General features: G+C 33.6%; 1 protein-coding gene across 1 annotated transcript; it reads left to right on the top strand.

Moving 5' to 3' along the window:
- The first annotated feature begins 557 nt into the window (after window positions 1-557).
- On the top strand, window positions 558-14,098 carry LOC123548834 (carcinoembryonic antigen-related cell adhesion molecule 20-like). Its single transcript, XM_053546826.1, has 11 exons — window positions 558-579; window positions 1,109-1,402; window positions 2,052-2,158; window positions 6,064-6,238; window positions 6,693-6,953; window positions 7,156-7,437; window positions 10,118-10,381; window positions 10,749-10,871; window positions 11,190-11,232; window positions 11,498-11,610; window positions 12,450-14,098. Exons 1-11 carry the CDS (start codon window positions 558-560, stop codon window positions 12,491-12,493), a joined length of 1,728 nt encoding a protein of 575 aa, XP_053402801.1. The 3' UTR covers window positions 12,494-14,098.
- Window positions 14,099-25,450: the final 11,352 nt, after the last annotated feature.

The following is a 25,450-nucleotide window of genomic DNA, read 5'->3' on the forward strand; positions in this document are numbered from 1 at the left end:
TTTACATTTGATCGGATATTTATAAAGCAAAACAAAATGTAGTTTTCAAAGTAAAATTTTCATGTTTTTATGCGGAACAAATTTTACAGAACATATGTTTAACATCAAAATTATATTAATCATAATCCAGGAAACTTTAACAAAATTTAGACTAAAAAGAATTGGCCTTTATACGAAATGACCAAAACAGAGACGAGTTGACTGGGGGACGAGTTGACTAGGGGATGAGTTGACTGTAAATCGTTTACGGGAGATCACTCTATATCAGAGTGACAGAGTCGAACTCTGCCGCAGAGCATTCAGCTATATGACGCTTTTAAATGGAATTTGAACCAGCAACCCGTGATAAATGAGTCAGATTTTCAAACAACTGTTCACCAATGGGCCTACTTAATTGCGATCTATCTTCAAGGACACTGAAAAGAAGAAATTACACTTACAGTCATATTTGCATGTAAATGTAAAAACGAAATCTTGTTAAACATCTTAAAATCTAGCCGACAGGTTAAGTAGGTTTAATACGTTTTAAAGTTTTACCCATGCCTTTTTTACGAAAAATGTATGATGTTGACATATATAGTAAAGATATATTTGCACAGATATTTACAACCTGTTTTAAAGTATAAACCCGGAAGAATATATAAATATCCGTGTATTTAAAGATTTACCTTCAGAATGTGTCACACAAATTGGATTTTGATTTTTCTGTCTTGGAATGAATATTTTCATTTAGGTAAGTGTTTAAATTGCTATTCACAGCATTATCAGTGTCAACCGTTTATATTAACGCATGCAAAACCAAGGAAGTAATTAAACAAGTAATAGGACATTTTCCTTGAATATTGCAATAAATATCCCAATTTGTAAAGCTACTGTAACCCACTTTACTCAGAAGGTTTACTTCATTTTAGTAAGAATTCTGCTTTAGGGAATTATGCCAAAAAGTAAAAAAACGTATACATTGTATTTCATTTTAAAATTAGTTTGAAGATATATAAATTCTGTGGCGGCACGGTTTCTTTAAGTTGATTATACTGTACATAAATTGAAAATTTTAGCAAGCAAACTTTCATAAAGCATTATACTCTACCTGAAAGTTTTTGTACAGGATTTGCGTCAGTAGAAATTGTCGTACCTCCTGCTGGAAACTGTGGTGATGATACTGTTCTTACATGTGTCGTCGAAGATGCATCGAGCAAGTTTACGGGATGGTTTGGTCTAGGGAGAGATTTAATGAACAATGGGGCAGCAGTCCATCCGGAGGATTCTAAAAAATATACTCAAGCAGTTAATGGATCATCCTTTTCTTTGATCATAAAAGATACTGACATACATGACCAGGGAAAATACAAATGCAGAGTTGGATTTTCAGAGAGTCAACTTAAAATGTTAATTATAGAATGTAAGTTAATTCGTTTGAACAGTTTACAACAGTTTTTAATATATTTCATTTTATTTCGTTATTCGAAATTTATAACATTCCTTAAACCACACCACTCATCACGTTATCATGTTATCCTTTTATCAAAGCATTTTATGCATATTTCGTTAAATATGGGAATTATAATTTGTGTTCCTAAATGGATGTGAAATAGCAATTTGTAAAACATGTAAATACTATGCAAAATAAAAACACTTTTGAAACATATATATATATATATATATTAAACAAAGAGACAAGGAAAAACACAAGCCATGTGTTTTTTTGTATTTTTCCAGTCCGCCGCTATAACGTAAGCCATCGTGACATCATAATTGTGACGTACAGCAATGATTTGTTGCATAATAACACACTATTATTTTAGTTTTCTTTGTTAATAGAAAAATATGTCTGGTCGTTTTGTGTGCCTTCGCTGATATGATCTGTATAGCATCATATGTAATGTAGTGTCTACGAATGGAATTGTTAACGCACCGATTTTGCATGCTCATCCATCAGAAGTTCAACATGGTAGCAGGGACGAATAAGGAAATATGGTAAACATCCGCTTTGCGAAATTACATTTCCCTATTTCATCACTGAATTTAGCATTGTTTCCTTTAAAATTCAGGTAAAGCTAAATACGTGAATCTCATACTGACCAGGGACAGACACCTTATCGTGATCTTGAAAAGTGTATATCCCAGACCACAAATAAAGTTAAACATTTTCGAAGAAGTAAGTAATTGACAAACTTTTAAGAAACAGTTATGATATTTATCGGGACAAGATAAACTTTATAGACAACGTAGAGAAGAGACGTTTTAAGTGATTGAGTGATGAATCATTGCACAGTTATTTGGTTAACTCCTTGAATAGATAGACCATGCAGCTAATTTTTGTGCCTCTTACTTGAGCCACGCCTACGATCTTAAATTTGACTTTAACAATAATAATCTAAATGACATAAAGCAGAACTATGTTTAGATATGTTCATATACGACGAAGAGATTATACGACTGCGGAATAACTTTTATAAGGGCGTAGTCCGAGTGAATTATAGTTCCGATTCGGAGTGTTTAGATATATCTAAACATTGTTCTGCTATATATTATTCCGATTCTAATAAGTATTTTATGTTCAAAGATGGATTAGATATGGAAGCATTATTTCCTGCCATATATATGCTCTAAATATAGTTGGTCTAGGTGACCGTGTTTTAATAATATTAAACACCTTGAAAGCGGAATAGTTAAAAGAGTGTATTGACATCTTTTGATTGCGTTCATAATAATCGATTCAGAGTATGGGAATTAAGTGTAACAACCGTTTTATATCATTTCGATTTTTTGGACGGTTGTCGGAGTCCGATTTCAATGTGGATCAACTTCATACATACAGTAGTCTGAATAGAATCTTCATCAAACTATAAAAATAGGGGTTCCAAATTATAAGGCGTGAAATGTTTGAAAAACACTTGTTGCTACGCTGTCCATTCACATATACTGCATCCACAACTTATTAGAAATCACTGACCAGTGTTTTAGATCTACATTTAGGGAAAAAATGTTGCTGTACAAACGAGAACTTATATTCCACCCCTGCTCTAAAGAGAAGTATAAACCTTTAAAAAGCCCTAGACCTAGACTGTTAGCAGTTTGGAAAATTAAACATAGGGTTTCGAGAATTTCTATGTTCAGTGTTTGTCTCTGTGTAAATCTCTGATTAATATCTTTTTAAAAAGGTCTTATTTTGAATTTCTTTTCAGACAGAATTTTATTTTCTTCACAGGAGTATCTAGCTCTAGTTAGCAAAATTGGTCAGGCGTTATTTCTACTGTTTGGTGGTCGCATCTGATAACTTTAGCGAGATCCGTATCCGTACATAAACTCTCTAAAGCTGAAATCGTATTGTTCTTGCACTGTATTTCTAAAAAAGATCGATGATGGATCTATCATGTTCACCAGATTAATCAACGATAGCCTGCAACATATTTTCTAGTTTTATTATGTTCTTTTGGATTACTTTTAGATTTCAACAATATTTCGGCTATTTTCACAGAAAGGCGGTTTACTGAAACATCATACATGGGAAAGACCAGTGCTAATCTCCAATCCTCCGTCTATCAGAGATGTTAATGTATAGTTTAAAATCAGTGGCCTTAAAAATGCAAAATGTAGGTTTTACTCGTTGTCCGGCCCTTTTATGAAAAATATATGTTACGCTGTAGATATGCGCGGATCCAGTCTATTTTGTCAGAGGGGTCCTACTGCCCCCCCTTATTATGAGCAGGAAGGTCTAATACGTATCTGTCGTTACAGCTATAGTGAACTTAGAATAATGACCTAATTTCATATGTCAATCGAATTAAGTTCATCGAAGTTAACCTGGGTTCACGGGCATAAACTATGCTTTACGCCCTTTATCTTATGTTTTCGTTCGAAAATATACGTTAGTAATCGGAAAACCAGGTTTTATGTTCGAAAAACCTAGTTAACCGATTGTTAATCCTAGTTTTTCGACCGTGAACCTGGTTCACCTTATTATTGGACAATTGGCGTGTCATGTACGTATTTCTCACTGGCGTTTCGGTGATTTTACCCATGCTGGCAAAACCCATCTGGTACCCCCATGCCAGATGACTCTTGTGCTGTTAATGACAACTAGTGGTTCATGCACTGATAATATATCCCCGGGAGCCCATGAGCCGTCCCTTTAATGATTTCCAGCAAAAATGCATTTAAAATCTATAACGCTTTAGGAAAATTTTACTCTTACCTTAATAAATGTTCCTATTCCTTTCAATCCATGCAATATTTTCAGAATAGTTTTCCAAGTTATAAAAAGAAACTAACAGAAAAACAGCACATGTCAGTTAGATATCGGCCATTTTGGAATGCCCTTGTGCCGTCACACCAAGTTATTTGTCACATCACGTGACTTTCATTGAGGAAATGTAAACAAAGCAGACGTAAATTTTATCCTGAAAAATAAGCTTTTATTACAAAGAATCTTCGATGAATCTTTGGAGGATGGGAGTAAAAAGTAAGTTTTAGTTGATTCAAAATGAAATTATGCTCATAATTCATGTTTTCTCTGCATAATTCATCATCTTCTTCCAAGAAAAAACATTAAAATGGAAGTAAAAAGTTTTTCCACAGTTTGCACAAGTGCGGTGATAGATTTCGCGAGATATAAGTCAAAACTAAACATGGTAACGGGTCAAGGAAAGGGACGGCTCAAGGGCTTCCAACGATATTGTTTATGTAAAAATACGAAAAAAGCAGGTAGGTACCTTAATAGTTTTTGCATGGGCCGGTTGCCTTAGAGCAAAAATAAACTTCTGTTCTGTTCTGTTCTCTCCGTTCCTTATAGTATATTTCCCGATTCAAAATACGTTAGTTTACCATAAGAACATAACGTTACGCTACAAACGATAAAACTTAAGTGAAACTTTGTTATTGTGCGTAACGCAAAACATCATGACGTCACTTCTGCTTACGGACGTTAATTTCCCGCGCTCTACTATAAGAAAGACTGCTACAAAGAAAATATTTCTACCTGTTTTTTGTAAAATACGGTATGCAAGAAAAATAATCTGCCAGAATAAAATGCTAACATGTAGAAGAAAAAATAATCAGTCATGTGTTTACGAATTGGATAGAAATATCCGTCCCGAGGGCACCTGCGCATTGGGCGGTAATGAGGCTTAGCCTTGCGAGATTGCATAAAAATCTGCTCGGTGTCCTAAGGATATACAATTAAATGTATTAGCTTTCCGTTTTGAGAGAAAAAAAATCAAACAACACCAAAAAAATCATAAAAAGAAAGAGTTGTTTCAACTAAAAATTGAATTGCATGTAAAACATGTATATTACTCTACTAAACAGGTGTCAAGTGATTAAAGTTTCTCTCAATTGAAAGGAAACAAAGTTAGGAAAACAATTAATTAAAAAACAAAGATGCTTTAAGAATGTTAGCCCAGATATGTAGTGCATAAAACTATTTTTTGTAAATGATTTTATACTGAAAATCCTATTTTATTTTAGAACACTTTAAACTAGTCTAACATTGTTTTATTACTAAATTAAAGTTTATAGAATGTACAATGTCCTTTCTTTTCTCTTATAACCACGTTTGAAACGAGTTTGCTATAGAAGTGGTTAATTTAGCCTATATAAAGAATAACTATACAAGCCTCCTAGTGAAAGCTTTATTACAGAGAACAACTTTACAGTCTTTCCCTTAACCTTCTTTGTGGCAATGGTGTCTGTATATAGTGATGAAGTCTGTATCTGTCACTTTTGCTCCACTAGGAACAACAGAAACCTAGGCCACCTACTGTTATTTATCTAATTGTTAAAGTGAGTTCTAGTGTGATTTTTGAGCATTTACATGTATAACGCAAATGTTCATTTTTGCTCGGTTTGGTTTGCCACTTTCCAGGACAACCGTCCTTTAGTGCTTTCAGCGCTTTGATTACATAAAGTAGTGGATCAAATATGTTAGCATTCATTCTCGATGCCTGCATAACGCAAACTATTATGTCGACGTGATATTAATATTGCCGTGTTTTAAACAAAAAAATCAGCATTACAATCCTCAGCAGCAGAAAAAATAAAATAACGTTTTCATATTTTAAGGATGGTACAAAAACAGTGTTAAAGGGATCATTTAGAAAGCAATGTTCCTCTTTACAAGACTGGCTATTGACTTGCGAGTGGACGTCCAGTAATGCAGTGCAAGATGGAAACTATAGCTACAGTGCTACCGTGACAACTGTAACAACGTCAATATACAATGGATATTTCAAAATAAGTAATGGACTTAAAATTACATTTTGTATCTGACTTTCTCTGTGCATTTTCTTGAATAACCAGCGCTTTGGAGCATAAAAAATCAAATAATTTTAGAGTAATTTTAATTCTTGTCACGCTATTACAATGAACAAATAAGCATGCTAAAAATAAGGCGTTCTTGGTTAGAACCTGAATGGTTCAATTCCTGCACACCTGAACTGTGAACCATGATAATTTAAAAGATATATATTTTACATTAGATGGCGGATTAGTACATTGACCTCATTGGTAACTGTGCCATCAACAGAAGTAATGACAACAATTTTAAAGATACTTTTAAGAATTAAGAATTAAGCTTCCCTTCAGGAGACAATTATGTTATTACCATGTAATAAGTTATTAGTTTGGTAATTACATCTCCTTAAGAATGTACGAAATTAACAAAATGTGTAACAATTCAATTTAATACCTAGGTATTCCAAACACAATTAGATTAGACCCAAGTACAGAATCATACCACGTAGAAGAGTATAGCGAGATTAATAATGTAACATGTACAGTATATTGTAATCCTGAGTGTCAGTATGTTTGGAGAGATGGTCATGGCAACAACATAAGTACTTCCAGTGTGCTCGCTTTGGGAAAGGTTGACAGATCATTACAAGGAGAGTACGTATGCAATGCATGGAACTGGTTTGGAAAAGTCAACGACACAGTATTTGTGACAGTTCTGTGTAAGTCTTAACTACTTAACATACACGTACAAAGTTATGGAAAAGTTCAAAGAGATATAAATACATCCATATAAGCTTTTATATATCAGTATGTGTCATCTTTGATAAATTTATTTGTATTAAAGTGTTTTTTTTTCATAATCAGAAAGTGTGAACATCAGTAAAATTACTTCATTTAAAATCAGTCTAAAATATTTTACAGATGGCCCGGAGTCCATCGTGTTTACTCCAAGTAGTACAACGTACGTCAAAAATGAGGGTGAAATGATTGAAAACATTCAATGTTCTGTAGTATGTAATCCAAATTGTACAGTAGAATGGTTTCAAGCTGAAAGAATCGAAGAAACTGTTGTAAGCAACAGTGGCTATTTGGGATTTGGGAGCGTAAAAAGACAAGATGCTGGAGTGTACAAATGTGTTGCAACGAATACCGACATTCAAGGAGATCCTTCCATTCAAAAATCCCTGGAATTAGAAGTCAGATGTAAGATTTTTACTATAGTTTTACCATACCATTTTCAGGTCAACTTATGCGAGATTATGATGTGAAATTTAAGCAGTGCTTTCTGGGCGTCTACTTATACAATTTTTCTTCAAATTTGATTCCTGACAAAAATCCCTAAACATCATCCTTATTATCTTCTCACTACATTTTGACCATTTAAATGAACAACTCTGTTGTTATGCACGTTTAACTGGTTTCTTTCTCACTTATCCTGGTCGTATCATTAAAGCGCAATTACCTATCTAAAATCTATACTTCAATTCTGTTTCAGCGTCAATACGTAAATAGCTTGTTTATACGGTGGTATATAGTTTCTTTGATGTGTTAATGCCTCATACATAATATTTTTAATTTTGTCTTCAAAACGTTCAAAAGACTTTTAAAATTATTCGTTCCGATTGGAAAATTTCACCAGTGTGACAAACAGTTGAAATTTAAATATATAGAGATATACTCGGCAAAACAAGTTCTGCAACAAAACATGTTTTATGCTGTAACTTATGTATTACTTAACGTACAAGTATAATTCATATATCAAATAAAAGTACAAGTCAATCTTAACAAAATACTGAAAACAGAATGAAAATTGAATTACCGGTTTCGGCATATTTCATGTTCAAAATCACATAGGGTACCTGATCAAAAGTTGCAAAATTGCTGCGTGAATTTCAGTAGTGCGTGTATCCGCCATTTTGCGCATTGCATTCAAGCAGACGACAACACAAGCCGGCGGATTTTCCGTTGTGGAATGAGAGCCAACTCCTATTGCAGAATGTTGGGTAGGTCGGCAAGTCTTGTCTATCTTGTAATTCTTTTATTTACAGCATTGCTTTGACCAATACCGTTTATCTCGCATAATGTTTCATTAAAGCGCTAGGAAAGGGTAGACTTATGAAGAAAATAACAACGACTTAGCTTGTTTCCTCAAATAAGATTGACGGATTAGTTTATTGTCTTCTTCAAACGATAAATGTCAAACAATGTAAACAACTACCGCCCACTACAATTTCAGTGCAAACACGATTTACCGTTTTACACAAAATGGTGGATACACGCACTATTGAAATTCACTCAGCAATTTTGCAACATTTGATCCGGTACCCTATGTGACTTTGAACATGAAATTTGCCGAAACCGGTAAATCAATTTTCATTCTGTTTTCAGTATTTTGTTAAGACTGACTTGTACTTTTATTTGATTTAAGTAATAAATAAGTTACAGCATAAAACATGTTTTGTTGCAGAACTTTTTTGTCATATATATATATATATAAAATTACTTCGCTGATAAATATGGTGGCCGGTTGCGACCATTTTAAACCCGCGAGAATTTTATCGTCTGTGTATAAAATGTCGCGGACAACTTACATACTAGGAAGTAGAAATCTCGAAAGCACCGAGAGCAAGGCAAACTGTAAAAATTGCAGACTCGGTTTGATTGAGTCTGTTCATGAGCAATAGTGGAAAAAGCAACACTTCCCACGCACCCAAGCAGTATTCAATCTTCAAATCTAAATGAGTTAAAATCAATGATCCCGAAGGACCAAAAAATATAACAACACTGAGATGTCGAAATCGTACAAAATGTCGCGAGGAACATATAAACCGCGATATTTTACATTAGTTGTTGGAAACAGCATGGAGCAGTTTGGCCGGTAGCGTCTATGGTTTGATTCATTGTATCCCTCGTCAGTCTATAAAATGCCTAAGAACAGAAAAATATCAGCGGCAAATAGTCGAAGGCAAAATTAAGACACGATGTTTTGTTAAAGTTTTTAACCGCGATGATTTATGAGAGACGCATAAAAACTCGAGGCTAAAATGTTTCAACTCGACTTTTTGTAAAGTACGTATCAAAAACAATATCGCGGATTAAAATGGCCGCAATCGAAAACCTAAAATGAGAAAGTAAGAATATGGTTGCGTGGCTTATTCTACTATGTAGACAGAAACTGCCGCGGTTTTGTCTGTAATTCGCGACTTGTGACAGGAAAACTCGAGAGTTTCTCTTGGTCGGGATATTTTATATAATTTAAACACAAAATATCGTGGATTTGACAGTTGACCGTGACATTTTATATTACGATAAAATTGCTCACGGCTTTAAAATGGACGCTATCAGCCACCATAGATATAGACATTTAGATATTTTAGAACACTTACATGTAGTAGAGAAACTAATGTAACAGTTCTTTTTACAAAAAACTTAATTCCAGACCAGTTAACTTTTGAAAATGAACATAACTCGTTCATTGATCATAACCCCAAGAATTTGCCAGATACATAATAAATGTATTTTAATAATATCCTCAACTTATATTAGGGACAAGTTAATTTCTAAAAATGTTACAACATACCTTTGCTGTAGAATTTTCATGTGACCTACTCCTGCTGAATTAAATTTATATGATCATTCTGTATTTTAAAAGAAAAGAGCAAACTTTGTCCATTTTTATATTTTCATCTCATTTTCGCAGTATAAAAATACGGTCAGAGATACAATATAAATAGCCACGACCGTAAAACCAATACAACGAACATTTGTAGTATTTTGGCAAACTTCATTTACCGTTTCCATGATTTCTTTTGTCTCAGTCTGAGTACATGTACGTAGATGTTTATTAAATACATATATTACCTTAATATATTTTCTTATTCAGATGGACCCGATACTGTGAAACTAAGCAGCGGATCCGACGTTACATTAATACTTGGAGAAATCTCTCAAGATATTACATGCTCGTCGGAATGCAATCCACCATGCTTCTTCACTTGGTCACATGTTAACAGTACCATTTTGAGCAATGACTCCATTTTGTCTTTGGGTAAGGTCGAATTTACTGTCCAGGGAGAGTACAGATGCACTGTTTCTAACGATGCAACCGGGAAAACTATATACACCACTCTCACTGTTGTTGTGGAAAGTAAGTTATTGCTGCATATATATTTTCTACACAGACTGTGTTATAAAGTATGTGTTATAACATAGCGTATGTAAGATGTACTGAGTAATCGTATTTTTTTAAAGAAAATACTTTGGAGTTAAGATATTTCAGAACAGCACTTTCAGTAGATAAAGAACTGAACACGGATTAGAAGTAAAATTTTCTTTACTCCGGTTCATACATAGAACAACGATACAATTATACGTGTATGCTTAATGCGACATATTTGAAGACAATCAATAAGACAATATTAATTTTTATTATCTACCGATTCCGTGCATTTCAGCGCAAGAGCTCATTCATACTTGTAAGCAACATATAACTCTTATGTTTTTGCCATTGCCAGATCCTGAACAAACACAAGAAGGAACTACTTCTGGTGCTATAATTGGTGGTGTTGTAGGAATGGTAGTTTTATTAGGACTTATTGCAACACTTGCATTCTTGTGTTACAAGAGGAAACAACATGGTATGTTGTTATAAAGTAACGTGAAGCATTATGTTAACGTGTCCTTTTTATAATTTAGTTTATGTACAGGTAGATCATTTCAGAGATAATATCTGGGTATTTATTATGTGTTTCCTGTATATTATATATAAATATTTATTCTTGTCTTTCAAACACTTCTGTTTCTATCTTCTTCGTCTTGTTATTACTCGTAGATAAGAGAAAATCCACATCAATTATAAACTGAATTTACTTCTGTTAGTTTCATAAGCAATTCTACGATTTGTATTTCAAATGTAAACAATACACAATTACATTTTACAAATTACCATGTTTCAGAAACTTTGAAAACCAAGGACACAGGGAAAAACACAAGTCAATGGTATGGTTACATGAATGAATCAAAATCATTTATCTAAAACAGATTCGGTTTATGTAAAAATTCAAACTAACGTGCTCTTGTTAGTTTCTTTTTTCTTGTTTTGAATGTATATATCATTTATGGCTATAATTTTAGATCTAAAATTTTATCATTATAAGCATTAGTCAACAGTGATTACACATCGATAATTTCATATAAACAGCTTAACCTCATTAGACTTTGAAATTCCTAGAAATATTAATAGAAAGTCTGTCATGAATTTCAGCGATGTTAGTCAACAAGAAAACAGAACGACTGATACTGCATATGTAGACCTTAAAGAACGTGGAGAAAGTAAGAAAGAAGACGTTTATGATGAACTTACTGTGTCGGTGACAGGTAATCAAAGCTTTTTTTGTGGTAATATGAATCACATTGATAAAGTAGTTTTCTATAAAATGTTTGATAAGAAAAATGAAAAATCAACATTAAACAAGAGCACCACAATGTGGACCAATAAACGCCCAAAGGTTTGACCTTTGACCCATAAGTGTGACCTTGACATTGAAGCGAGTCATTCGAAACATGCACTTTGCACGTCGTCTCAATGTGGTAAACATTTGTGCCACGTTTCTTTGAAATCGTTCAAGCAGTTCAAGAGTTACAGAGCGGACACGAAAAAAAGTCATATGACTTTGACCCTTAAATATGACTTTGACCTTAAAGCGAGACATTCAAAACATGCGTCTTGATGTGTTGAACATTTGTGTCAAATTTCTCTGAGATCCTTTAAGGGGTTCAAGAGTTTCAGAGCGAACACGAAATTACTAACTTTCCTACATATTGGTATTTCAGTGGCTAATCTTTTGTTCTCCCTATTGTTCTATTAGTCACGTAAAAGAAAAATAGCCACATAAAAGCTTTACTGAATAAACGAAATCAAAGAAAAAGTACAATTACATATTGTTCCTATAGCCACCTAAGTATGCACATGTGGGCTCGGACAGACGTACGGACGTCATAACATAATACGTCCCTTTGGACGTATAATAAAGCTGAGGTTGTAGACATTTTAATTTCATGTAAAATGATAACGTGATATTTTATTATTTTGTAGACATAGTTTTGGTTTCTAATTATATTTTAATCAATTTACTGATAGGAACCACCGAAACCACTAATAATTTTTGATTCATTTTATAATACCTATAATCCTTCTTGTGTTTCTTGTATTTCAGATGTGAGTGCGAGTTACGAAAATGCTTCCGTACATGGATATTGATAATTGACAACTGCATCTTTTGACCAGGAAAGTGGCAATTGCATACAAATCAATAATGTAATACAAACATACTACAAAGCAAGTGGTGACTTTGAAAGTCGTGTACAAACTTTATACAAATGTATACTACATATATTTGGTTCTTTTGTCTAATCTGGAATTTCTACATCTAATTAAGTGAATTCATCTGGAACAAATACTTATTTCCATACTCGTAACCTCGCGGCGATAGATAAATCAGTTTTTTCCCCATTTCTGAAGTGTAGGCACGTTGTAAACCAAAATAAAGAAGTAATTTGTCAAGAGAAAAAAAAACGTTTACAATATATGATTATAGATCGACTCTTTAAAAACTTTCATTTAGTAGAGCTTTTGTTTTCACCCCTTCGTCGACGTTGGTATCGATTAACAAAAGTTTTGCATGAAAGCAGTTTTCTTTACAACTCCTCAGCCAAATCATTTCAGACATCACATATATATTTATTTTGCATAGCAAGAAACATGACTCTAACTTTGATTGTGTCAAAACTATTAAGTTTGCAATATGCTTTCATACTTCTCTTATGTCTTCGACAAAATGTAATGACCTCACAGTTATGCCCCTTTAAACAATTTAGTTAAAGTTTTGCCAGTTCTCAAAAACTACTTTGTCTCATGCTTTCAAGCTTCACACATATCAATTGCATCTAGAAATAACTTCAAGTGCCACGTTTCGTAAAAATACTAGTAGCTTTTATTTCGTGAAAATATGCCCCTTTTACATTATAAATTTAGTAAAAGTTTCTCGGGAACAACTTAACAAAAATATTTCAATTTCTCCATTCATCAAGGCTTCAAAATTGCTTTTAGTTTAATAACTATGCTAACACTATGGTAAAATTATGACCTTTCGTAAATTTTGCTAAAGCTTCTAAATTGAAACTAGTATTAATCGAGAGAGCTGCAAACCAGTAGAACGTACTGCCATTTATAGGTTACATTCTACCAATTCAATTCCTTATTTATTTCATATTAATAACAAAACATTCAGACCTCATTTTCAGCACTTTAGAGCATTTCAATAATATGAAAACAATATATGGTCATTTAGTATAACATGTCTTCTTATCAAAAATAGAAAAATATTGACATGTTATGTTGTATATAAGAAAAATAATCTGTTCTGAGAAACATCACCCTCTAAAAATGCCCCCATGAAAACAGCCGTTTAGCAGTTACGCGTAGGTAGACATTTTTCGCAAAGAATAAAACTTATTCCAAGAAATTTACAATGAAAATGGTCTAGATCTATTCTCAATAATATAAGCAATAAACATAAGCCAAAAATTTAACTGTCACCTCCTCATGTCACTCATTATACCAGATTTCATCCATAGCATGGAACTACATTGTGGACTACTTCACATGTAACACTGAGTAGTCACTTCCGGTTTGGTGTAATCCGTCCATAAGACAGCTTTTATTGTATAGATATTTGATGGTAACTTGACACTTCAGTACATAACAAAACAAAATATGGAAGGATGTTTTACATTTACCCAAATCGAGACTAAATTATACCTAATAAATGAGACTTAGATGATCTTTATTTAATTTTCGAATAAGATTTTTCTTTGTACATTTTCATGCACCGACGATCATCTAATTACTATCCTACAAATATAGCTTCTTACTACTATATACGGTGTTATCCACCACTGATTACGCAAATACTCAAGTGACCAAGTATCTAATGGACTACCATAATCAAAAAGGATATTCAACTATTGTTACGGAAATAAGAGGGTTTTGGATGATGGTGTCATTTTAATAACTGTGTGTTAGAAATTCGCCTTAGCATGTAATAGGGGCATATGAAGTGTTGTACTTTCCACTGCCTTTGAGGAACGCATCCGTTAAGCGATATCTGCTACTATTTTGTATTCAGTGCTTCAAAAGAATATTCTAGGTTTTATTAGTTGTCAGCTGTTTTGTTAATAGCTTGCATGATATTATTTCACTTCATTCTTTATATCATATAAAGTACTACATCTACGGACATCATTTTCAGCACTTTAGAAGCTTTTATCTTGTTTTTAGAGACATTTACTAGATAATCTGTTCATTTTTAACATGTTGTTCGTCTAACATAAGCTACGTCCTCTTCTTTTCTACTTTTTGTGTGGTTTCGGTCACATCCCTACAATTTAGGCCAAAGTGAAAGAAGGTCCAATTTATCCTAGCCATTATTACAGGCCCGGGTGGGTACCACAGCGAGAAGGATGACTTCCTCACATGAAATAATTCCCAATCATTGCAATATTTCGAATTAATAGTAGTGAGTAGCAAGTGATTTGAATTAAGATACTTAAACCATTTAATCGTAATGTCCAAACTTATTATAGTTTCTAAACAGTATTAGAAACAATATAGTTAAGCACACTAATTCTATTATCTTATTATTTTGTAAAATTTACAGAAATACCAAAAGAATATGTGATTAAAAAGACCCTTTCGTGAATTGTTGTTAATCAAAAACAATGCATAGTGGTTAACTAGATAATCGTATAACTCTTGGAAACTTAAGGTAATGGACCTGTAATGACAGTCGGTAATTCCCGTGTTTTTACGTATTCGGGTAACGCAATGCGTTATTTTTGGATATAAAGAATCTCAACGCACACTTTAAGAATCTTTCACTGGTTGCGAGTAAAGATGGGAATATCCGACACGAGGGTAACTGTTTAGGCGGTAACGAGGCTCTTTACGCCTAAACAGTTACCCTAGTGCCAGATATTCCTATCTTTTTCCGCTGCCAGTCATTTATTCTTTTTTCTTGCATGCCTTATTCTTCAATTTGGAGAAGATTTAAAGAAACACGAAGGGTTTTCTTTTAGGCGCTTTTTTTGTTATAGTAGCGTATAAATTACGCATTCATTCATAAATTATAGCACATGAGTCATCTTACACCTCTGGGTGTAAGATGAGTTTTACTGGCTCCGGAAAAGCACGGAAAATCCTGTCCGGCATGCAAGAAATAACTCTGTAAAACACCCCGGAAAATGTCGAAATCACTTACAAAAATTCTTAATTTACCGTTTGTAATGACGGGTCTACTACCTTAATTTGTACCCTGCTAAATTCATAATGAACTTATCCAACTTTCAGTTTGGACAGTACTATTAACTGTAATAAGGGGCGCATCCTAAAAGATACTGACTGAATGCCGAACAGTGCGAATCTTGACCAGACTGTACATGTGTGTAGTGTGATCATGATCTACACTGGTCGCAAAGGCCGAATCAGTCGTATCCTGCATGATAAGGGTTAAATAATTAACACGAATTATTGTCGGAATGCTTTTACTATACAACATGTAAATGGAATGCACTGACACATATCTTAACAATACTATCAAAAATTAAGTGCAAAGGAAAATACATTGGATTATACACGCTACAGAAAGAAGCATGTAAAAGAATGTAGTAAAAATTAAACAACAAAAGCTCTTGTATTTGCTTTAATAATGTAACAATGAAAAATGACACGGAAGATAATGGCTGACCCGAAACACTTCCGACTCTACAAAGTTTGAAACTAATTGAATATGTATCATCGGAGAATGATTTGTTTTGTAACACTAAAGATAATGATATTATACATTGATTCAGAAAACGAAACTAACTTCTACACGATCCCGGAAGATAATGACACACATAAAACAGTTTAAAACATTATCAGAACTTTATTTTTTTTTATTTGAGATTACCAACACATTGAATCTAAAATAGCAAAGGAAATTACTTTAGAAAAACGTTTAAAATGTGATGAGCAAGAATATCTTAGTTCTCGAGGTATATGTGTTCGTTCCTGAAATTCTATATTTTAAAAAGGCGATTTGTGTTTGCTTACTTAAAACTTAATCACCAGAACGTTAAACTGATATAAACTTGCAAATTGCAAAGCGAAACAGATGACAGCGAATAACAATTCAAAAAAGCAAAACAAGTGCAATATATAATTCAATTTGTAAGATGTAATCTAAACAGACATTTGCGCAAACTGAGCAAGACTCGCATAAAACAAAATGTAACACAGACCTTCAAGGTAAACTACTTCAAATCTAAGGGATACAAAATGACTAATAAGACACACACACATACATTCATATCTTAAGTAATTTCATTACTTTGGACAAGATCACACCTCGACCGAAGAGCGATGTTAGATATTACGATGCGAAAGTGTGACTGTAAACCCTGAACAAATGCAAAAATAAAAAGAGTCACCAAGCTTGTTTTTTTTTTATGAAAAATTGTTTTGAACACACCCACTTTTGTTGAAACTGCTAGCGAATTTTCGCCATTTACATAATTTTCTGCTTTTTTTTCTCTAAATACCAACAAAAGCATGAATCAAGACAGCACAATAAGGTTTATATATTTATTTCATATCATAGTCATATTTGTAATACTATATCATTACAATGATGGGTACAATTGAAACAAAATCTTATTTCATATTCAATTTTGTGAACATTTTAAATGAAAAATAGTCATAGTAAAGAATATTTTGTAAATTTTGAAAAAAAAATGTTTCATAGATTTTTTTTCTGTTTTCCTTGTGTATAGATAATTGTATTGTGAACATAAAACGGCCAAAAAAGTAAGGCCGCCAGGCTAAATTGTATGTTGAGACTGCTTATAAATACAACACATGTTTAGACAAAAAATGCCTGAACTTGACCAAATTGATTATAATTATATGCTAGAAGTTAAAAAATCTTAATCCTTTCTATAATTGAAAACTAAATGATTTGAAAGGAGATATTGTCTTATCAATACAAAGTTAATCGTTTAACATTATAAAATTATAACTTCCTCTTTAAGTCGAAGGGATAATTATGTGATAATTCGATATGCAAAATGCGAATTTGCGATGTTGATATTGCGTTTACCGTGACGGTGGTGTAATCATGTTTTCGCATCATATTACCACATTTACGCACCTAAAAATCTATACGGCGAAGGGGCGAAACAAGTTTTTTGCTGGGTTTAACGTCGCATAATTGAGAGCATATAACTTTACATGGTTGGATTATTCATACATTTAGTTTTATAATTATCAATGAAATAGCGTAAAAATGTCAACAATAAAGATATTATTATGTAAATGTGTCACTAAATCCTTTACGACAAATTAAAGAAACTGAATTTACAGTTTGTATTGTATTGTATTCATATCAGATAGAAAAAAACACAATTATAGACCATCTTGGTCCAATTTCGTTTTCTCCTCTCTTATTTCGGCATTTTTCGACCGTAAATATACTTCATACAATGGTGTCGGTGACAACCGGAAAATGCCGAAATTACATACGGAAAAAAACGATGTCGAACGGAATTTATCGATTGTCATAACGGGTCCACAATATCATTAGGTTGAGAGTATCATACAATAAAATCATAAATAGTAATTAAGTAATTAAGCCATATAAAGAAGATAAATATGCTGTAAACTAGAATTTTTTTTTTCAATAATAGACAAAAAAACATGACCGGTTTGCCTTGATTACGCTCGCCGTGAAGTGAATTCTGTACATGGTTCGGCCATGATTATAATTCGACAAATTTGCAAATTAGTATAGAGGTACTTTTAACAAACAGACGCAAGTGTAACAGTATAAAAAAAATCAAATGCGGAAGAGATGATTTTTTTCATATGTTCGCTAAAGAAAAGTTCAATCTTCTAAATTTAAACAAGATCAAGACATTCGTCTGAATAATTATGTAACAATAACCGAAAGAGATAATGACCCAAATGTCTTCCTGGTTTAACAGAAATATACATAGTAATGAAATAATATAGCAATACAGTGAACTTCATGAAAAGCGAAAGAAATCAAAGTAGGAAATATGTCTTAAATGTACGAAGTATAAGGTACCAGAAGGGTATTTTTATATCTTTGCTTCTATGCGATTTAAAATCGTTTAGACGAGAGACAATTAAGTTGACTTCATGCTAATTTTGTAAGCAAATTTTGTTTCTATAAAGGTGTTCAAATCGCAAAAATAAAAGCGGCACCCAGGAGTCGTAGAAAAGGATAAACATACTTCATACTCCTTGATAAGTTCGGCTTCAACTGAAATCATAGGTCTAAAAGTTTGTACTTGTGACTTCTTTTGATATATTTCAAAACATCATTAAGTCAACCAAAGTGTAAGAAATCCACTGATTATAATTGTTCTGATTTACATTTCAGAAAGGCACAACAGATGAAACAATTATATACAAGAAATACGTCATAAAAACACACCACACCACAATAAACACCCGGTCACATACTGCACGAGCAGAAAGACAAGCTGAAAAACGTCGCTCTGCGAGTTTGCAACTGAAAAGATTTGCGATAACCTTTTTCAGCAAATTCATTATGAAAAATCCCATTACTTTGCCAAAAAGATTAGAATCGAGAACTTTACTTAAAGCAGATCATCTTGTAGACCAGTATTCTCTGATTGATTGTTCAAATTTTCTCTCTTCTATTTCTCTTACCAAAACTGAATTTGAATTAGCAAATGCAACTCCAATAAGTTGCGGGATAACACCGACTACAACAATAAAGATCACGTGCATTACTTCTGATATTTCAGTTGTTGGACCACTCACGTAATTCGAAGAAATGCTCCAAGTTAAAAGAATAAATGCAATCATAATAGACACCTTGAAGACCAATTTCAAGTCTTGCTTGTGCACTGGACAATGTTTTTTTACCAAGAAATCAAACAATTCCCTCTGAATACCAAAGACGTTAATTTTCTTTCTGATTTTCAAAGGTCTTATGCTCTCCTGAACCATAAATTCTTCAGTGTTATTAAGAATCCTTCCATTAATCCGAATTCCTCTCAGATTCTCACAATTGACATTTAAGTAGCCTTCGAGCAAACTGATGTTGTACGATTCATGTGCAATAGCATTTGATATATCCACTGCTGTAGATAAAAGGTCTGTGTAGACATCGCTAAAACTTCTGATCTGTTTGATGAAGTAGTAAAGGACATTGACGAAAAAGAACAAATAGCCAAATGATACAGATGGATAGATTATAACCGCGATAAAACACAATGTTATAACCTGAGTGATGAGTCCAAAGCTTATGAAAAACAATAAGGTATAAATATAAACCAATAAAGAAAATAGTATAAACACGCAACATACTCCAAGTGCAATAAATGTCTTGAAGCTGAACACCCACGATAGAAACCTGCCTTGATCTAGTAAGTATCGAAGAGCCTTTGAGGCTCCCTTTACCACAACAACCACGAGAAAAACAAATGGCAATCCGTAATATAGGAAGCAAGCGATAATTTCGATAATACAAAATGTCAAATAGAGTGGCGTCATTAAAAAAGTAAGTATACAGAAAAAGGAACCGCTACAGTCACTATAACAAAATATTCGCAGTGTTTGAATTCGCCAAACACGTATCCAGAATTTTGCTGTGAAAAGTAAATAAAAATTACACTTCATTATGTTAGATCCTTTAGTGTATCCTGGCTCAAGTTGGTCAGATTCTATGACAATCTTTGACATTTTTACAATTTCTTTATATCCAAAACACAATGGAGATGGTATATAAAGGTTGGTACTTGGTAACCCATCTTCAACTATTTGTTTAAGGCAACGTGGAAGTACCAACAACAAAACTCCAAAGGCAAAATACATAATTGAAACTACCAACGGACCTCCAAGGCCGGGAACAAAGGTTTTATGTTTGTTTCTAGTGTCCGCTAATATTGAAAGGAACCCCATAGGTGTTCCAGCTTCAACTAAATCATCAACTTTTATTTTATCGTCTTCATTCCACACACCCAATCCTTTAGTGTACCATGCAATCTGAATGTAAATCATCAATGGTGCAAGAATTACACAGAGAAAACGACGTAGTCTTGAGGTAAGAATAGGATACGTATCATGAAGTCCAAATACGTCAAAGCTGAACAGGTCAAAAAATGTTAAAGGAGACTTAATTCCGTCAGCATAAATCCAGTTTTCTTCATTTTCGATCAGCTGAAAACCATGAAAGGAAGGTTCAAAACTTTGTTCCAAGTCATTTTCAACGATCCTGTCACGTTTGGCAGCCCATGCGAAAGCCTTAAACATTGGTATTGGACAAAAAGTTAGCAATAAAATACCAAAAATAAAAGGCACAAGAGATGTTTGAGTCCATGTATGAATTCCAGGAATTTTTCCCTCAGGACATGAATGTGTTTGATTTTATTGTAGTAATTATAGATTACTGTACAACATTTATAACGTATAAATGAACATGGATACATAAGATACTGAGCAGCGTAATGCCGGAGTGTACCACTTCGTTTGTCATCTATAACTAGGTAACAAAAGTAGCTTTCAGGATATCTTATATAGCCGTCCTCTGTGAAATTTACCAAAGATTTCAGCGCATTTGTTATCTGGAAAGATGTACGATTGGTTCCGTACATAACGCTACAACCGGAAGTCACACTGAGGTTAGTTTATACTAATTTGTTTTAGCTCGATTGTGATGAAAGCTTCAAGCTTATTGGAACCACTCTCGAGTCCGCTTCCTGGAAAAACCAGTACTGGTGTCATATGAGAAGTCATGGTCGTGACCCCAATGGGGCTCGAACCCACGACCCCTGGATTGAGCGGCCGACACCTTATCCACTAGACCACCGCTCCCCTTTACTCACACTGAGGTTAACGTATGGAATATGAATAGTTTTGGCGTCAAGAAGTCCAAACGTGAGTAAACCATAGTCTAAATTCCACGATAAGAAAGGATAAGGTCCAGAGGATGTGTTGTATGTCCAGTACCATCTTCCAGCTTGAAAAACATCTTTCGTTGAGTTAAAGATAGTGTTTCCAAATTGGAGAATACGAAACTGAATAAAATGAGGTTTATTTGCAAGAAGCTGGTTCTGGAAATACTGAATACTTGATTTCGCAACCGATATTTTACAATAATTCACTTTGCCTTTTGTTAAATATTGTGTACGTTTAATTGGTTCTTTTTCTGAAAAAGTATATGACAGAACGTTTGCATTATTGTCTGTATTTCGTGTGGCATTAGAATTGTTCAATTTAAATCTTGTTGCACCGGTTGTATTTTCGAAGAAATGAGTATTTGCTCCTTTGTCGCTAATTGTGTAACTACCATCCCCATTTGTTCGCTCTCGGCTATATTTAATACCCTCATCATTGGATGATGCATTTCTTGTAAATTGTTGCTTTTGTGTCTCTATTCGTTTGGAAAAGCTTCCAAAATAGTCATTCCTGCGTTTTATATCTTTTCCAGATTGAGTTGCTACATCAGCAGCGAGTGTTAAAATCAGCAAAATCAAGACATGCATTTTTGAACTTTCTGAAAAGAAATAATACAACTTTCAGGATGAAGTGTAACTAAAGAATTCATTTTAAGTTATAAAAAGTAATTAATGTTATTATTTATATCAAATGTTTGCAATTATATTCAACATTTTCACATTGCTGTGATCAGTAACGAGAAACAAATGTAGTAAGTACTATACAAGCCTCTAAAACTTTGTATAGAAATAAAGCATGGTAATAGTTTAATAACCACCGCTTCCAGTTCTACAATATGTAATTTGGATTGTCATGACTGTCACATCTTGTTTCACATTTAACATTTTAATAGATAATCTTTTGAAAGCCGACCATCAGCATTTATGTTCTTACTTCTTTTGTACATTTAACTTTGTTGTTTATATTTGTCTTATACTGAGTAGCAAAGTTAAAAAGATAAACGTAAATTAGAATTTCAAATCGCGTCTAGAAGACAGGATTCCTGTTTGCACCAAAGTTTGAAAATATATAACGAAAGTTTCCTACCTCCACTTGATCAAGAAGTATCCAAAATCGTCGTATAAATGAAAATGTTAAACTTCACTTTTATCATTACATATATAAGTTTGAAAGCCGATCTGCTTATGAAGTCTATATATAGAGAAGGTTGAATAAAATCACCGAACATATGATACAACTTTAAAAAGGAAAAGAACAGTTTTTTTTGCTTATATGTGTTTGTATGTTTTGGGTTTAACGCCGTTTTTCAACAGTATTTCAGCCATGTAACGGCGGGCAGTTAACCTAACAAGTATTCCTGGATTCTGTACCAGTACAAACCTGTTCTCCGCAAGTAACTGCAAACTTCCCCACATGAATCGGCGGAGGACGAATGTTTTTAGACACAATGTCTTTCATCAAATTTTCACGGAGAACGTACGTCGTGCCCGGGAATCAAACTCACGACTCCGCGATCCGTAGACCAACGGTCTCCTTACTAAGCTAAGCCGGCGGGCTGCCTTAATTTAGTGATAAAATGGTAAACCTGTGTTTTATGAATTGATTCAATCGAACAGAATTTGCAAATGGTTTTGTTCGGATACTTTCTATGCTTTACAGATTTTATTATTTATTTAAGCAAACAATCTTACACTGCATTTACCACTTTTAGCGTATACGTTTATTTGAAAAAACAAACACCAAAAAAACGCTTTGCAAATCTTTTTAGCCAATAATTTATAAAGAATATCTGTTGTTGTTGTTGTCGAAGACGGATGCTTTGTAGGGTAGTGAGTGCTTGAGAAGTATATATTGTTGATGATCAACATAAAATAAGTGGAATTCCTCCACGATTAGTTAGTGGATGTATTAAGAAAAGTGATTTGTGTGCAGGTACCCATCTGTCGAATGCGGTGATTAAAATGAGAAATGGGCGATCGAAATGGAATAGTATTCTCATACTTGTAAACAATGTCTCTGTATTTTACATAGGGTAGGTTATGACATATACACAATACCACTGAAGCACTCGTTAAAGCTAGAGGAGGATATAAACCTCAAGTAAATACACATCATCATGTAGAAGTACATGATTTCAAGAGAATGCGCAATGAAGCATTCATTAAAGCTACAGGTGAATATAATCCTCATGTGCACAAACATCATCATATATACAGGAACATGGATTCAAGAGAAGGTACAATGAAGTTCTCATTATTTCTAGAGATCAATATAATCCTTATTTATCTGCTGCAACAAACACAATAGCAATCAGAATAACTTGAGTTATTTCTAATATAAAGTTATTTCTGATACAAAGAACTATAAAAACAACAATCACAGGTCCGCGTTCGTTGTGAAAAGAACACATGTCACTATTCAGTTCGACATTCGAAAAAGGTCGAAGAATTAGGTATTTAGTTGATAAGTATACAAAGATTTATTGTTTACGCTGAATTTTACGAATATATCACCCGCCCCCATCCCCACCCCCACCCTTTGATGAAGTTAGTCATTAAATCCGTGAAATATTCATTTAACTATTCATCCAGTGTGCCGACATCGACATCTTAAACTGTAATCAAATCTATAAGCAGACCATTTAGGATCATTGCAGGCAATTTGCAAAACTAAAGTACACACAGTTTTATGGGGCCATTTCAGAATATAAAAAAGGTAAATGAAATATGCAGTACCACTCAGATATGCCGCCATTAGCTGCAGCGAATTTATATTACAAATCGACATTGGATTGAAGGACCAGCATATTGACAACGCTGGCTACGTGTTTATAATTGCAATGTTTATATAACAACTGTATCCAGCCTTTCCTTCTTTGTGACCGTTTTGAGATTGGATCTTGTTGATTGATTTTTGAAATGCTAAATCTGATGTAACTTTTACAAATAACAACAACAAAAGCAAGAACTACAAAATATAAACAGCATCTTTTGATCAGTTTGGATAGTGTAATAACGTTCATGGAGGTTAGTTGGTGAAGATGCTTTGTTGTATAGGATTATAACGCTTTATTTTTGTAACTTACGTAATTTTATATAGTATGAACATTTGATATTTTATAATTCTGGAAACGGAAAGGTTCAAGATTCAAAGGTACGTGTAAAAAAGTAGTCCCTTGTCGACAATGAAGAAATATAATATTTCAGTCATTTAAATTAATACTTTTGATGCAAGAGCGCATGAGATTTAATACTTCCTCGTTTCCAGTTTTACTGCTGAGTCACTGTATATATAATTGAATGTTGAGGACAAAGTCTCTATTTATGAAGCCTCCGCATCTTTTCAAGTCCTGAATTCGTTTGCTAGTCCAAATCCATGACTAAAAATTACATTCCCTGGTGTTTCACATTACCGTTGCCGAAAAAGGACACGTTTCAATTTTAATTATACTTCATTCTGTGAATGATTGTCGATATAATTTATCAAGCATATAAAGAATACGAGAGTTTGAACTCACGCCCTCAATAGAACTACCGTAACATATTTAAGCGTACATGTAAAAATAATAAAAGCTACTCTTCATTTTAAATGAATTCGATGAAGTTATATAAAGTCAAGAAATTTGGAAAACGCCTCATATAATCATTGAACGTGTTTGTTCCAGAAAGAGTTTCTTAAAGTGTATAATTATCATGCAGTGATCACTCAAGTATCGATGACTTGAGTACCAGGACTAACTGGAGAAATTCACCTAGTTCCATGCCATTTACCTGTTACTTTCTATGTCTGAATCGCTCGAAACCTTAAATAACTCCAGTGTTTCGTTCAGCCCCTTGCGAATGTGAGCGACTGGGTTTTTGAAGTATATTTGCATAATAGATACGGATATATATTCTATTTTTCTGAGGTTCTTGAAGCAAGACTTGCGCCCGTGATACTCATATTTGGATAACTTTTATTCGGATAACAGGTTTATTATAATAGTAGCTTGATCTGAGATGCTGTATTCGGCTCAAGTTGATTATGCCCGGTCGGATCACACGAGGCGCCCAAGCGCCAAGTGTGATATGTCATTGTAAAATCCACGAGAGCCGAATACAAAATCCCAGATCTAGTTACTGTTATAATGACCCTTTTATTTCATACCTCCACTTTTTTGTTTGTTGTTTT

This window comes from Mercenaria mercenaria, chromosome 6 (genome assembly GCF_021730395.1).
Source record: "Mercenaria mercenaria strain notata chromosome 6, MADL_Memer_1, whole genome shotgun sequence".
Taxonomy (NCBI): Eukaryota; Metazoa; Mollusca; class Bivalvia; order Venerida; family Veneridae; genus Mercenaria; species Mercenaria mercenaria.

Coding starts and splice junctions, on each gene's coding strand:
- LOC123548834 (XM_053546826.1), top strand. CDS start 558: ATGTATGATGTTGACATATATA. Junction 6,954..7,155: donor AGTATTTGTGACAGTTCTGT/GTAAGTCTTAAC, acceptor AATATTTTACAG/ATGGCCCGGAGTCCATCGTG. Junction 7,438..10,117: donor CCTGGAATTAGAAGTCAGAT/GTAAGATTTTTA, acceptor TTTCTTATTCAG/ATGGACCCGATACTGTGAAA.